The sequence below is a fragment of the Teleopsis dalmanni genome, chromosome 1, assembly GCF_002237135.1.
Source record: "Teleopsis dalmanni isolate 2A chromosome 1, ASM223713v2, whole genome shotgun sequence".
Classification (NCBI taxonomy): Eukaryota; Metazoa; Arthropoda; class Insecta; order Diptera; family Diopsidae; genus Teleopsis; species Teleopsis dalmanni.
The window spans coordinates 159,762,861-159,780,261 of record NC_051846.1 but is presented as its reverse complement, the minus strand read 5'-3'; the positions used below and the strand labels follow the sequence as shown (position 1 = coordinate 159,780,261).

Here is a 17,401-nt window from a genome sequence, read left to right as displayed (position 1 = left end):
ACTATGGAATATAACTTTATTCACTATTCTTTACAATAAGGACACAGTAATAATACACAAATCTTGTATAACTATGACAAAAATTGCTGTAAATAGGTGTATTCAATAGGGTTTCTATATTAAGTTAGTATTTATAGCATTTTTTATCTCTAGGATCTCCTATAGGATTATAAGAAATCTATGCAGACTTGTTAGAACTAAAACTGCTGAAATCTATGTGTAGCACAAGGGGAGTCATTTCTATACTGATTATAGTCGTAATAAGCGAATATATAACTAATACCTGAGCACATATATAATCTATATACTTAATTGTAGTTATAGAAGTTATGTATTTTTAAAGATAATGTATGTTAGATGGTATCATTATTACTTGAACAGCATATATGTGAAATATCGATATTGCTAATAGTATTAAGTATAAGAAAACTATGTGTTTTGCAGTAGTGCCTTACTACATTCAATGAATTATAAATCCCCAATTAGATGTGTATTTATAATAAGTTTTTTTAATGCATTTTAATTCTCATATTATCGGAACAACCTTATCAACAGAGCGTTTTATGAAGTCGCGACAGAATGTAATTTTCTGCCTTTCCGAGTTGAAGTTCACTTCAATGACATTGTCGTTCGCTAATTGATGAATGCAACCGTTTTATTCTCGTTCCGAATTAAAGGGTCACGTATTATCGCAAAGTATTTAGATTTATTTATATTTTTTTTTGTTTTTTGCTTTGAAATAATTTGAAATTATTTAATTTGTAAATTAAAAATACGCAAGCTAATCGCTTCACATTTTCCGTTTTCATTTTTTGTCAAGTTTATACATATTCTTATATACACAATATATATGCACATATGAAATAGTATTTATACCAGCAAATATTATATATATATAAATTTTGATAACATTTCCGATTTCTATTCTTTTTTTAGAAATTCAACGCTTTCCTTGCATCGTACGTACGCTTCATCTCAGCTGATTCGAGTTTACGTGATGTACTCGCCTCGAAAGTACCAGCCGAACAAGAGCGTGTGAAGAATTTCAGGAAACAATATGGCGCAACAAAAACTGGCGAAACCACAATCGATATGGTAAATTTAGAAATTGAAAATAGGTTAATAGTATTAAATGCACTTTATATTTGTTTTAAAAATATTTTTTTTAAAGAGCAATTCCCAAATTAGAAAAACAAACAAACACAAAAAGATCATTGACCTTTTTGTCACATTGAGAGACTAAAAATTTCCGATTGCAATTTAAGTTTTCGGATTCGGAAATATAATTCGAACATTTGCAAATATAACAAGATTTTATTTTTATAAAAGTAATGGCAAAATTAGAAACACAAACAAACGTATTGAAACAAATTTATGATTGCAATTAAAACTTCGAATTCGAAGATATAATTCGAACACTATTACATGTACTGCGCCAAATTAGAAAAATAAAAAGCTCATTAACCTTTTTATCTTATTGAGAGCCAACAAATTCGCGATTGCAATTTAAGTTTTCGGATTCGGAAATATAATTCGAACATTTGTAAATTTAGTATGATTTTTTTTGTAGTATGCAAATATATTAAAATAGTTCGACATGAATCTACTTCTCCTCTCCGACTATTTGTACATGTTACATATAAAATTGGATATGTAGAAAATAATGGCTTGGTGCCAGATGAGATTAAGTTATATTTTATATTGCATCTGTTGTTGAACTGAATATAAAATTATACAATCATTTGCTTAAAATATATAAACTTAAGTGTGTTTCATAAGACACAAAGATAATAATCTTTAATGATTATATAGAAGCAATTCAAAATTTCAGTTTTTTATGACTACCCTTGAAACTCTATGTATTAACTGATTTGAAAAATATAATCTACTCAAATATTAATATATGGAATCAATAACCTATTGACGTATATAAAATATATTTATAGTTCACTGATAAGATATTTAGCTAAATTAATTTACAATTTTTCTATTTGCAAAATGGATTAAAAATTTTAATGTGAAAATTCTCGAGAAAAATGACGATAATAAATTATATAATAATTCGATATAACAGAACAGTGGGATAAAAAATTAATAAATGCAGTGTAATCGTTGGACCTTTCAAGTTATTTGCTTTCTTTGTACCATTACAATTTAATTAAAATTTTTTATATAATATTTGATCGTATAATTTCCCTGAGAATATCTTAGAAAACATTTAGATAAAAACACTCTTAGGACTGGCATCTGAAATTTGATAAATTTACATAATGGTTTTTATATTAAGCTTTAATAAGACAATAGACTCCATAGGCGGGTCACAAGTAGAAATAGAAACTAAAAAAAAGATACCTGGTCACGTTATACCTCAATCTGTATAACGTAAGAAACTGCGATAGTATTTTGCTTTGAACTTTTGAAAGCAGGCTGTTATCCTTACTTCAAGTGTTTAAATAACGACTGAACCTAATTAACTAGAAAGAACGTTATAAAGACTAATAGACTGTTTGATGTTCGAATAATCAGTTCTCTTGCACTTAGTATTATACTCGAACCACTAATTTGACGATGTTATCTATTCGGGTATTTAAATACCGATTAAGCCTAATAAATTACAACGGAATGTCATAAGAACTAATGGACTTTCTGATGTTCGAATAATTAGTTCTTTTGGAGTTAGTATTATGCTCGAACCAATAAAATCAGATTGTTATCTATTCTAAAATTTAAATAAAATGTCGGTTTAAGTACCGACTTAGCCTAATAAACTCGAAATGAACGTCATAAAGACTAATGGACTTTCTGGTGTTCGATTGATTAGATCTTTTGGAATTAATATTATCCTTGAACCATTAAAATCAGGTTGTTATCTATACAAAAATTTAAATAGAATAGTCGGTTTCAATATCGACTAAGTCTAATAAACTAGAATGGAACATTTGATGTACAAAAAATAGATAATATGACTTAAGTAATGTGTACTTACTGAAAATTAAGTTAGTCTTCTCGATGTTTATAGGTTTTCTCAACTTATTTGCAATCTTAAGCTTGATAGTTTTTCAAAAGTTTTAAGTTTACTGCTTACAAATAATTTACTCACAATTCCTTTTTATAGATGTATGGTGGTATGCGTGGAATTAAAGGTCTTGTTTGCGAAACCTCTGTCTTAGACGCAGATGAGGGTATTCGTTTCCGTGGACTTTCCATTCCTGAATGCCAAAAAGTGCTTCCAAAAGCTGATGGTGGCGATGAGCCATTGCCAGAGGGTCTATTTTGGTTATTGTTGACTGGTCAGGTACCAACAAAAGCTCAAGTAAAGCAATTATCACGCGAATGGGCTGAACGTGCTGCTTTGCCACAACATGTTGTTAACATGTTGAACAACATGCCCACCACTCTTCACCCAATGTCACAATTAGCTTGTGCCGTAACAGCATTGAATCATGACAGCAAATACGCTAAAGCCTACTCAGAGGTAAAATTAATTATTAATTATTTTATATTATTTTATTTTGTTTTTAACTTAAAATATATTTTATTTGTAGGGTGTACATAAATCCAAATATTGGGAATATGTCTATGAAGATAGCATGGATTTAATTGCTAAGTTGCCAGTTGTTGCTGCCACTATTTATTGCAATACATACCGCGGCGGTAAAGGCTCAAAATCTATTGACCCCAATTTGGATTGGTCTGCCAACTTTGTTAAAATGTTGGGTTATGATGATCCAAAATTCACTGAATTAATGCGTCTATACTTGACAATACACAGTGATCACGAAGGTGGTAATGTATCTGCTCATACTGTTCACTTGGTTGGCTCGGCTTTGAGCGATCCCTATCTTTCATTTGCTGCTGGTATGAATGGTTTGGCTGGTCCACTCCATGGTTTGGCTAATCAAGAAGTATTGGTATGGTTAAGAAAATTGCAAAAAGAAGTTGGTGCCAATCCTTCAGAAGAACAACTTAAGGAGTATGTATGGAAGACATTGAAATCTGGACAGGTAATAAAATCTTTTTTAAATGCTGTTTCCTTAAAATGAATTAATGTTGAAATTTTTAATAAGGTTGTGCCTGGCTATGGTCACGCTGTACTCCGCAAAACGGATCCACGTTACACCTGCCAACGTGAGTTTGCACTAAAACACCTGCCAAACGATGATCTATTCCAACTTGTCTCAAAGATCTACAAGGTTGTGCCACCAATTCTAACTGAAACCGGCAAAGTTAAGAACCCATGGCCAAATGTAGATGCTCACTCTGGTGTTCTATTGCAATACTACGGCATGAAGGAAATGAACTACTACACTGTATTGTTTGGTGTTTCACGTGCTTTGGGTGTGTTAGCTTCACTTGTTTGGGATCGCGCTTTGGGCTTGCCAATCGAAAGACCCAAATCACTTTCCACTGATATGCTCATGAAAATGGTGCAAAAGTAAACTCATTATAAAGAAGGAGGGATATATTCATTTTAAAACAAGAGTATAAAGCAAACCAAATAATCAACATAAATTTACAAAGAGCGTTAATGCAAAACTAAATAACATAAGTCAAAAAATGAAAAAACCAAGTGAACCTATTATAATAATGTGACTATTTTAATTTCTACTTTTTTAATTTAAAAATCAAAAATTAAGAAAATTTAAATTAATTTAAATTATGCAAGTAAGATTAAAGATTAATTAATTAGATTTCATATATGCTAGTGATGTTAAAGCGTATTTTATGTGAGTACCTCTAAATTATTTGAATAATCTTACAAAACGAAACAAAGCTAGAATTAAAATTTAATTAGCGATGTATGATATTAATTAAAATGATAGTTATTGTTGTTATAAACGAACTCAATAAGCTATGCGACTACCAACTCTAAACACCCTCCGCTCTCCCACTTAAGCTGTAGGCATCCTGCCCACAATCACCAAAACCTCCACCTCTGAAAACTACTTAACCATTTTACTTAATTTCATTTAAATTTAATATTATTTTGTTTTATTTTGAAATTTATTTAATTAACAATTGTATAAAAAAAAGCATTAAACTTAATTATAAATAATGATTGTTATCATTAAATAAGAACAAACATTTAAAAAAGCTGAATAAATACAAGAAATAAAATATAACAATAAATTTATGTTGGTGTACATTTCTTTTATATTATTTATATTATATTATATTCTTACAAATATTTATTTATATACAATATATATGAATTAAATTTATATTTTGTTATATGTCTAAAAATGTATTATGTTATTAAATTTTATTTTTATTTATTTTAATATTTTTTATTATATTTCTATTTAATATGCGATTTTTATCAGAGATAACATATTCCGGGTTTTAAATAAATGGCTAGTTAAGACATAATCATAGTTCTATATTGGTGCGGGTTAAAGTTTTTGATTACATACTGATAAATATATTCAGGACATATTCAGCCATATAATGTAGAAATGTTTTTTTTTTGATCGAAGAGAGGGAAAAAAATTATATGAGATGGAATATTCACTAAGAAAAAGGTTTTCAAAGGAAAGTTTATCTGACAAAAATACCTTTAGTCGTACAATTGAAAGTACTGTGACAGGTATTAGACAAGTTATTGTCTAGTTATATAATTTTTAAGAGTACTTTACCGCTTTCCTCAGGGTACAGTATATTAGTCTATTAGGGAATTTGGAATTTAGTCAGGGAATTTGGCTGAGTTTATTTAATATATTCGTAGCTAAAATTATCCGAATGTAGTTGTTTTATAGGTTCAAATATTAATTCATAAGCCTACGTGACTTATACTTCAAATACTCCCGGACTTATACTGTTTTCTATCGATTAAAACAGTTACGACAATAGAAAATTAAAATATTTAGTTATTTTGATGATCCATAATTTGAATGATCTGATATATTAATCAGCACTCTTTCTACATATTATTCAAAACTTCTTTTCTTTTAACTAAACTTCTTCGATGAATGCATCTAAAATTTTGTTACTGACATTTCTAGTCCTCTGTATGCGATCTATATTCCTATAAGAACATTTTTTAAAACAAAACAAGTAAGGTAAGATTGGAGTGGGTAGCCACCAACTTTGACTACTAAAAAATGTTAAAAATTTTATTTTATTTTTTTTTTTTCATAAAAATTTATTTTCAATTATTTTAATATAATCAATATTTTATTAAAGTTATTTTGTTATCATTTATTACGATATTCATTTTACATTTATTATTTTATTTATCGTATTGTTTTATATATTTTTATTATACAAATAAGATTATAGTCTTATTATTTAATTTAAATTATATTTTGTAATTCTATTATATATCTATTATATATTCTAATTAAAATCTTAAATTTTGTTTGATATTATTATTATTTTACAATTATATATTTATTATTATTTTTAATATTATTATTGATCTTTTATTTTTGTAATATAGTTTGTATTTGTTATATATATTTTTACATTTTTTTAAATTATTATTTTTTAAAATATTTTAGTTATTTATTATAAATTATAATTATTATAAATTATATTATATTTTTCTTTCCTTATTTTCTTTAATACTTTTAAAAAAAATTTATTAATAAATAATAATTAGATATAGTATCGAAACAAAAAACTTTCTATATATGAAATCTTTAATAAGGATTTTTTTATAACTTTTAAGTTTAAAAAAAATTAATAAATTAAAAACAATATGCATATAAGCATAAACTGCAAATGAAACACAATTGAACAATAAATTAGTTATAAAAATAATTTTGTAGTTGTTGTTTTAAAACATAAATAAATTCATTATATAATATTATAAAACAATTTAATAAATAAATATATGAATTTAATGAAAAATCAAACTTGATATTAAAATATTTTAAACAATTTGGGTAATAATTTTAAACCAAAACTAAAGCATTAACTTAAATATATCTTAGAATAAACATAAATTTTTGAAAATATTAAAGACGTTAATACCTGGCAGATATCTATAATCAGTTCCCAGTTCTATAGTTTTGAATATATCAGTTTAGAATTCAGTTCAGAATAGTTTAGAATTCAACTAATATATAACATATTTGGGAGAATTCGTAGCACTTGTGAGAAACTATATTAACTAATCACGATTTTCAAAATTATGAACGGATGCAAGGTGTCAATATAAGGTGTCCAATAAAAATGGTATCAATAAAATATATATGATCTCCCAATTCGACCAATTTTATACTGCGTATTAATACAGAAATACAATCCTCCTATCTTCAAAAGACTATTAGCCAAATTTCGATATACTATTGAGTACTATACTATTTCTGAGCCCCAATAACAGAAAGAAAACTGCAGTATACAACAGAAATGAATCAATAATGAACCGAAAATTTAAGAAGGTTAAATTATGCGAGAAAATAAAGAGTGTTAGATATAAATAATGAGTTAAAATATTTCCATTATACATCATATCAAAACCACTGTAAAAATTTTGCCTAGCGGAATGTAGGGCTACAGCAACTTTGGCGATTCTGGTCCAGGTGCCCCTACCTTGGCACTCTACATGGACTGAGCGAATTTAGATTATATGCCTTATACGCTATATAATTTATTTAAAACTGTTTCAATATAAGTGTATTTTTAAGTGATATACATATGCATATATCATATAGTTTATTTTAGTAAATGCATACTTATATGTAATGTGAACTTAATTACCGAGACGGTTTATGCAAATAATAGGAAAGTAATATTTTAACTCACCAAATTTTTAAACACAGTCAATTTAAAATCAGTTAAATCTAATATAAAATGAAAAATCCACACTTATATTAATAATGTTTTATATCCAATCAGATCTCTTCCATAAAAAATGTCTTCAAAGTAGTACTACAGACAAGTTACAACTTGTTTATGATAATGCATAGCGCAAATGTGATGAAAGCATAATCCGTAGTTCCCGCAATTTGAAATCAAGAACGAAGCAGTTAATAATAAGGAACGCAATTACATAAGGTTGCATTTTCAATATTCTTTAAATTATAACATTATATATATATTCTGGTAAGAATATATTCTATTAGTATTGTTCATAATTTTTTTTTACCATGCTAAACTTATGCTTAAATAATAAAGAGTTAAATCGCTACAAAGAATCAGCCAGGCCATATTTTGTGATTAGAGCAGACCTCGTTAAAACTCTTAAACCATCCATAAAAATATATCTACAATTAAGCTTAGAACAGCTGACTTAGCAGTTCGAATTTGTTTAAGTTAAATATTGACATATAAAGTGCTATCTAGCGATTTTATCATTGGGAGAAGTCTTAGTTGACTTAGCAGTTCGAATTTGTTAAAGTTAAATATTGACTTATGAAATGCTATCTAGCGATTTTATTATTGGGAGAAGTCTTAGCAAGCCATTATGTTGTGATTAGATTCTGTACAAGATAACACAATATAAAAGCTGTGTTTATTTATCCTACAATGGTATCTTTGTTTACCGTATGCTAAATAATCCATATATGTATATTTATTTACTATATACACAAATTTCATTATTGAAATTTTAGTCAAAATAACGATTTAAAATATTTTCCTGTTTGCAGAAGCAATGAGCAAAAAATATTATAATAATATATTAAAACAAATTTTATTATTTATAACAATTAATTAGCACTACTTTTTTGTTATTACTTTTTTACATATTGTATTTAAAACTGAAAGAGATTTTCCGTCTCATTTGGGCACTTGCTCATTTATATTAATGAGCGTTTAAATTATAATGAGCTCATTTATACAGTTGGTAAAACTTTTACTACTTAATATATCTCACAAAAAAAAAATTATATATATAATTCATGGTCATTTATTGGAAACGGTCATATTTTAATATGCACGACTGAATAAGCTAGCAGTGGTGTTGTTTCATATGTTAATTTTAAAATAAGCGGTTGTTCTTTTGTGATATGCTTACAAAAGAAAAGGCCTCATGACATTGCAAAATGACACTGTAAAAAGCCATAACATTAGTATTTTAAGTGCATAAGTATTTTGTAACTATTTTATAATACCATCGGGAGGATATTTATTGCAAATTGAATTTATTGTAAATAGTGCTAACCTAATTTTTTAACAACTAAGTTAGCACTGATTATGTTTTCAGCTGAAATTTTTGATTTAAACTTAGGAAACTAAATTTTTTAATATAACTTCTATATTTCACATTTCAAAAATTTTGAATCAACAAGAATAAGTATTACAATATTATTAATACAATATAAAAATAATATTATTTGATAATTAAGATTAAAAATTAAAATTTTTGTTTAGCTCCCTTTCACTATGTAAAAATTATTTCTGAACAATTCATATAGTTATCTTATACGCAACCTATAGCCATCTCATTCCTTCTTACCATGTAGTATCACACTTCAAATTATTAAAGTATATTTTTCAGATAACTTCCGATACTTAGAACATAAAGTAACGTTTCGAAGCAAATATGTGGTTTTGCCGGGCTCTCACTAAAGTTCCATTAAATGTAAGTAGAAATCGAAAATTAATATAAATTATTATTTGAATGTTGTATATATATTAAATGAAACAAGATTTATTGAAGTTTATTAAAAAAATAAATAAATATACATTTTCTGAGAAGAAAATTTTAAAATATAAAAATGGCGCCTTATATATATATGTATGTATGATATATGGAATTCTGTGTGTGGCGCCACTTTTTATTTTTAAATTTTTTTCTGTAAAAGTTTTATTTATTTAGTTGTTTTTTTTTTTTAATTTTTTATGCATATATATGTATAAAAAATAGCAAAGCTTTGTTCGTTTGGCATCGTCAGGAACAGATTTGAAGCTGGCTTTGGAGAGCAAAATTGATGCCGAACGCAAGAAGGTCGCAGAGATTCGTAAGAATTACAAGGATATCGTTTTAAGTCAAACAACCATTGGCAACGTATGGATTGAATATGTTATATGTCGAATAATTTTTATATAATGCAAATATGTATTTTAGATGTACGGTGGCATGCGTAGTGTTGTGGCTTTACTTTGTGATACATCCAATGTAGATCCAAATAAAGGTATTCGTTACCGTGGTTTGCATACTGAAGAATTTTTAAAGCAACTTCCAAAGGGTGATTGTGGCGAACAACCATTGCCGGAAGGTGTGTTTTGGTTTTTACTTACTGGTGACATACCAACTAAGGAGCAATGCAAGGTAATAAGCATGCTATATAGATTTTTTTTCATTATTTATTTATATGAGTAATTAAAACCATTTTGTGTACATAGGCATTAACACAGGATTGGTATAAACGCTCTCCACTTCCTGATTATGCTGAGAATCTTTTAAATAATTTGCCGCAATCTTTACATCCAATGGCCAAACTGTCTTGTGTTATAACTGCTTTGCATAATGATAGTAGCTTTGTTAAAGCTTATAATAGCGTAAATTCTTACTATTTAATTTAATTACATATATGTATATAAAAGTTTATTCAATATAATACAATTTTCAGGGTGTCAAGAAGACTGAGTACTGGAAGTATTATTATGAAGATAGCATGAATATCATTGCTAAATTACCACTGATAGGCTCTAAAATATATGCAACCACTTTTTGCGGTGACAAAAGCAAAAAAGTCATGAATCCTGAATTAGATTGGACTGCAAATTTTGTTAAATTAATTGGTTTCGAGGATGAAACTTTTACGGATTTAATGCGTTTATATTTTGTTATTCATGCGGATCACGCCACCGGCAATGTATCGTCGCATACAACACATTTAGTTGGATCGGCTTTAAGTGATCCCTATTTATGTTTTGCTGCTGGTATGAATGGATTAGCTGGTCCATTACATGGTTTAGCCAATCAAGAAGTATTAAAATGGCTTGGAGATATGAAGAAGGAAATTGGTGATACTCCTACAGATGATAAAATTAAGGAATTCGTGCAGAAAACCTTAAAATCTGGACAAGTAAATACTTCTTTGTTATATAAATATATTTATTTTTTATATAATATGTATTTATATTTTTATAGGTCATCCCTGGTTTTGGTCACGCTGTACTACGTGTTACAGATCCACGTTATACCTGCCAACGTGAATTTGCTTTGAAATATTTGCCAGATGACAAAGATTTTAAAATAGTTTCTAAGCTCTTTGAAATTGTACCACCAATTCTTAAAGCTACTGGTAAAGTAAGTAATCCATACCCAAATGTAGACGCGCATTCTGGTGTGTTACTACAACACTTCGGTCTAACGGAGACAAGTTTCTATACTGTTTTATTTGGTATTTCACGCGCTTTGGGTGTATTGGCTTCACTTACATGGCATCGCATACTTCTTATGCCTATTGAGAGACCAAAATCAATTTCAACATATGATCTTTTGAAATTGATTGATAAGAAGAAGACGTCCGAAGCAAAAAGTAAAATGAAAAGTAGTATTTAATATGTTATATACAATATAATAAAATAAATAAATATTAATTTTTTTTTTAAATATTTTACAAAAATTAAATATCTCTTCACACAGCAAAAGTAATTGCAATTTTGCTCGTTCAGTTTATTCGAATTGGTTTGTTGTAAAATTGATTTTATACAAAAAGCGACAAACAAAACTATGATTAGGTTGTAATTTGTACAAAATCAAGGTTTACCGATTTGGTAAGTAATTCTCATAAAGTAAAACAAAACAATATGGAATATTGTACTATTGAGTATTTTTATTTTTATAAATACATTAAAAAAATCAATTTTATTATGTATTTATTTTTATACATAAACATTTTACAAAAACAATAGTATATTCACACTGTCTAATTTATGCATGTGCTCATTTATATTAATAAGTGAACGTTCTCATTGTAATGAGCGCATCTATACAGCTGATAAAATTTTTATAAATTTCACTTAATATATCACACAAAATAATTAAATATGTAATTGATATATTAAATAATTTATATATTAATTACATATTCAGTTAATAAAGCCAAATATTTTATTAAAAACGTACTTTCTCAGTGCTTTTATTTACAGTTCAGTTGTTGTTTGTTTACATTTTACATATAAAACACATGATACATTTTTAAAGTTTAACAATTTCCTTTGTGAGAAATTTATTTGTAAGTGTTACATTCGACATTTTTTGCTCTAAATGAGCTGATTTATTGATAATGTGGTCATTTATATAAAAGCTATTTGTACGGTAAATCACTCTCAGTAGTGACTATAACGAGTAAAACCGCCTAAATGAGACAATGTGAATTGGCTAAAATATAAAGATTTATATCAGAACGAACCTAATGAGCAAAATTATATTTGCTTGTGCTGCGTGAATATGATATAACAGTTAATTTTTATTTATTATATATAAGAATTAAAGTGTTAAATATTTTTTAATTATATCATACATAAAACTATAAAATTTTATAATATTAAGTAGTTGGCAGCTCTAATAAAATTTCATAGCCATATCATGGAATAATCTTTTAAGTGTAAATTAATTGTGTTAATAAACATATGACACTTTAATAAAATTACTTTGTCTTATTCACATTTATATTTTATAATTTTTTTTAATCCATAATTCTAAATAAATAAATTTAGTTTTTTTAATGTAATACGTAATTTTACAGGCGATTGCAAGAAATGATTGTACTACGTGACCATTTCGAGCCTCGAACTAATAAACATGAACATGGCTTTGACATCTGTCAAAGTCAACAGTTGTTGTTTTTGTGTTTATGAAAACAGAAAGGTTAAGGTATTCTGAAAATTCTAGTTTAAAAGTTTTGTTCTTATAGTTGAAAATGAGTTTTGATCTAAAAAAGGAATCGGATGTTAAAGAATATATAGAAAAATTGGGTATTGAATATCGATTTGGTTGCTATTCAGAAAAAAAACCAGAAGGTAATGCGAGAATCTTAATTACAAAACATTAGCGGTGTTTCGTGTTTGTATAAAATTTATTAAATTTAAACTATTAAAAGATAATTATTTATCATAAATTATATTCTATAAACAGTATGCCACTTACTTGGAGATTACTTAGAGGGTATTAAGAAAGATTTTGAAAAGGCTGCTAAAGTTTACAAATCAACATGTGACGATTATGGTTACGCAAAATCATGCTATAAATTTGGAAATTACAGTTTTCTTGGCAAAGGGAAAAGTGGGAGCAAAGGTGATCCACGTAGTGCTTATAACTATTATGAAAAGGGATGTAATCTTAACGATTCAGAATCATGTTTACATTCAGGATTATTGCTGGTCTCTCGTTCTATGCCTAAACAAATGGACAGAGATGTGCCGAAGGTAAAATTTATGAACTTCAAAATAAGTTAATGATTTGATTTATTATTTAATCAATTGTTATTTAATTTATTATTTACAATAACTTCTATTAAATGACAGTATAAAATATATATTTTATATTTCAAAAGATTTTGGTATGTGAATCCATTTAAAAAGGTTTACATAATAGTGCTTTCATATGAAAGAAAAAATATGAAATTGTAATTTTGCTGATATTTGATTTTTCAATTTATAGTTTTAAATTATATTTAATTTAATTCTATTTCAATTTAAGTAATATTAATATTTGTTTGCTTATATTTTTATAATATTTATTAATATAGTGAAATCAGATTTCTTATCTCAAAGTGAACTAACTAGAATAAATAAACAAATTAGACTATAACCTTTTCCGATATGTCTCCCAAATTTATTTGTCATATAATTCCTTAATGATCCCTGCTATAGAGGTTTCTTCGGGTTGCAACAACAGAACTAAGACGTTAATTCAGTAATAATATTTTTTATATAATATTAGACTATATCAGTTTCCGACATATCTACCAAATTTATTTGGCATATAATCCATTAATGTTCCCTGGTATAGAGGTTTCTTCGGCTTGCAACAGCAACTACAGAACTAAGACGTCAATTCAGTAGCTTTGGCAATATTATTTTAACAATAGTTATCGTTGATTATCGTTAAGGTTAGTTCTATATTTATGGATCTAAAAATCGTTCTAATAGTGCTAGAAACACATTATCAGGAATTTTTATTTTATAAGTAATAAAATGGCTGTATATATATATGTATCAAATATAAACATTGATTTTCATTCATTCACGTAATTCTATTCTTTTGTTTTTGACTTTTTAATGTTAATTGTTTTTATTTCTGACAGGTTAAATATCTTTTCTATTATAATTTTTAAATATTATTTTGTAATATATCACGTATCTCATTTCTTTATTGTATATCATTAAATCTTTATATCAGAGTAATGTTTTTTTTTTTGAATTTTATGAGTATTTTATAGGGATTTTTAAGATAGATTAAAAATATTTTCAAATTATTTGATGCTTAAATACTGTAAAGATTGATAAGTTTCAATAACTTCTTAAATTAAACACCCTTTTCAAGAAATATAAAATTCAGCTAAAAGAATAGTATGTTACTAACCCTTAATATTTATCTACACTACATTACTACAAGACTTTGTGTAAAAAGTCTCTAAAAGACATACCATATATGATAGGTTGGATAGCAGACCTTATAGTTTGTAACTAATCTTTATAATTATATTAATTATTTCATTTGTGAATATAATTTGAAACCACAAAAATATTCAAAGGATATGCTAAGTAACTTGGTAAAGCCAAAATTATATATCGTATATGTTAATGTTTACAAGATGATTCATTTTATATTTTCCTTAAAGTAAAATGATATAATTTACTTGATTTTGTTAAGCACTTTTACAATTTTACCGAGAAAGAATTAAGAGTGTGCATACAAGTGTTTATTATTTTATTACTTTACGATTACTGAGTTAACAGGCTACAGAGGGGTATATCTGAATACTCCTCTTATTTAAAATATAAAGCTTTTATTATACTACAATATGAATATTTAAGCAATATTTATATATATTACACCGCTTTTAATTCTGTGTTCATTGCTTTCCTTTCAGGGTCTTGAATACTTGACAAAAAGTTGTGATATGGACAATGGAACGGCTTGCTTTTATCTATCGGGTATGCATATATCTGGTGTACACAAAAATCCAGAAAGTACTACTGATATAGATATTAAATCGCAGAAAGCAAATGATTTTATAATACAAAAAGATATGAAAAAAGCATTCGATTATGCGTATAAAGCCTGCGAATTAAAAAATATGTACGCTTGTGCTAATTTAAGTCAAATGTATGCACGCGGAGATGGAACTACAAAGGACGAGTCTCAAGCAGATAAATATAAAAAAATGGCAGTCCAAATGCAAGAAGAATTGAAAAAAGTTCAACCAACATTGCAATTTCAACAAGGTGTAAAGGATTAACTACTGAAAACATACCAAAATATAGACGCTTACAACCTAATATCGGGCTGCAATATAAATAAATTAAATAAAATTAGTTTTCACTTAATTAAATTTTAGTTTTTATACAAACCAAATTATAATCGGTTGTTATATTCTATTTTGGGACAAAATTTTTGTTGTTGTCAATTTTTGATTTATTTAGAAAAAGTTTTTATTTACTTCTTTATGTTGACAATTATTGACTAAATTAGTTAAATCTTAATTTTGAAATGTGTAATATAAATTATTTAGAAGAAATTACGAAAAATGCTTCGGATATTTTAAAATGTGAGAAAATTTCTAAAACATAAAATTTATACAATGTATATATAATTATAAATATTTTGAATAAATAAAAGAAAATCAAATTCAAAATTTAATTTAATATTTAATATTTTTCGATAGAATTTAACAGAATTTAATTATATATGTACACTTTAAAATGCTAATTCATTAGTGTTCTTACTAAATTTAAAACAATTTTTTTAAAGTTTCTTAAAAAGAAATTATGAAATTTAATTTTATCTCGTCAAATTTCGTTCCTATAATAATGTACTTTGACTCATGTCAATTTGTGCATATACATATGTAAGTACTAATATGTACTAATATTATGTATAATACAATTATGTATATTATACTAGTACTTTTTCAGTAACATTTTTTATTTTAAATTATGTTTTATAATTGCGATTTTTTTAATGTTAAAAATATTCGCAATATATGACATAGCAAATAATTTATGTTATATATTATTTGCATAATTTATATCATTTTTTATATAATTGTTATTATAGAGTATACTCTATAATTTACTATACATATATTCATATGTTTCAACAATAAGATTAAATTGACAAAAAAAATAATTCAATAAATATTTTTTTTTATTTTTCTAATTCTTAATGTTTCAAAAAATAAATAATGTTAAGTAATGAAATTAACCACACTTAAGGAAAATATTAAATTGTTTAATAATGAATATTCCTTCGCACAAACAATTTTTATCTACAATTTGTTGATTTTATAAAATATTGACGCAGAAAATTTATTACATTCGATTATAATATAGAGAAATAAAAACGTTTATTATTGTATAAATACAGAATAATTGCAATTTGAATTAATTTTTTTTTAATTAAAAGGTAAAAAGGTTCTAATAAATTAAATTCACCAAATTTTAAATGTAGGCCATGTGCGAGTACGAGTAAATTGAGGTAAAGTAAATTGAAATTTCCTAGGGATTTTTTTTTTGCATTGCACTTACCTATGTAAATATTTATTTATTACATTTATTGAATATTTTTGGTTAAAAGTTTCCAAAATTATTTATTTATTAATTAAACGTCTTATAAAATTTTCACATGGTAACACCTAATTTACGTAATTTTTATCTAATTTACCCTTCTCGAAATTCTGGTAAATACCAACATTCGCAGCCATACCGACATAGTTTGCTATTTCCCTCAATTTACCATCAATTTACTTGAACTTGCTCACGGACGTAGTGTATAAACCTATCTATATAATTAAGTTATTCCTTTCAACCCAAAAAGATGGATATCTAACGATTTTAACAACGATAATATTAATATCTTGATCGAAGTAAGTACTTATGACTAATTTGATGGATTACAAGAGCGCCCATGTCCACATCACGGAGTAAGTGGAACTTCATAGGTTGCAAAAGCAAACACTATCAATAAATCATTTTCATTAGTGATCAAACATGTTAATGTAGGTATATATTACTTATTTTTTATATCATGATAAAGAGTACTTTTTTATTGGTAAATTGAATAATAAACTTGGGAAATATATTAGCCATAGAGATAAACAGATACTATTGTTACACATTCGAATTTTATAAATATATTTTTTTCTGATTTTTTTCTTTAGTTATTAAATTAATGATTTTATTTTTAGGATGATTTGGCGCAGCATGATTTTAAATGACACTTGCAGATTATTTATATTATATAACTGACTATAGATCTTATCTTTAATAATGTATT

General features: G+C 26.3%; 3 protein-coding genes across 5 annotated transcripts; all 3 read left to right on the top strand.

Moving 5' to 3' along the window:
• The first annotated feature begins 938 nt into the window (after positions 1-938).
• LOC119669645 (probable citrate synthase, mitochondrial) lies at positions 939-4,922 on the top strand. The gene is made up of 4 exons (XM_038079630.1): positions 939-1,095; positions 3,116-3,475; positions 3,546-4,004; positions 4,068-4,922. Exons 1-4 carry the CDS (start codon positions 1,093-1,095, stop codon positions 4,437-4,439), a joined length of 1,194 nt encoding a protein of 397 aa, XP_037935558.1. The 5' UTR covers positions 939-1,092; the 3' UTR covers positions 4,440-4,922.
• A 4,298-nt stretch (positions 4,923-9,220) lies between these two features.
• LOC119669643 (probable citrate synthase 1, mitochondrial) lies at positions 9,221-12,736 on the top strand. 3 transcript variants are annotated; one of them, XM_038079627.1, is made up of 8 exons: positions 9,221-9,241; positions 9,446-9,529; positions 9,815-9,955; positions 10,016-10,219; positions 10,294-10,449; positions 10,521-10,979; positions 11,045-11,435; positions 12,648-12,736. In XM_038079627.1, the coding sequence occupies exons 2-8, from the start codon at positions 9,491-9,493 to the stop codon at positions 12,662-12,664; spliced, it is 1,407 nt and encodes a 468-aa protein (XP_037935555.1). In that variant the 5' UTR covers positions 9,221-9,241; positions 9,446-9,490; the 3' UTR covers positions 12,665-12,736. The 3 variants fall into 3 exon arrangements, with proteins under 3 accessions (XP_037935555.1, XP_037935556.1, XP_037935554.1); XM_038079628.1 differs by lacking the exon at positions 9,221-9,241 and adding an exon at positions 9,314-9,332; XM_038079626.1 differs by lacking the exon at positions 9,221-9,241 and having other exon boundaries at positions 9,339-9,529.
• Positions 12,737-12,763: 27 nt separating this feature from the next.
• Positions 12,764-15,458, top strand: LOC119669644 (cytochrome c oxidase assembly factor 7 homolog). Its single transcript, XM_038079629.1, has 3 exons — positions 12,764-12,921; positions 13,037-13,326; positions 14,997-15,458. Exons 1-3 carry the CDS (start codon positions 12,822-12,824, stop codon positions 15,363-15,365), a joined length of 759 nt encoding a protein of 252 aa, XP_037935557.1. The 5' UTR covers positions 12,764-12,821; the 3' UTR covers positions 15,366-15,458.
• The last annotated feature ends 1,943 nt before the right edge of the window (positions 15,459-17,401 follow it).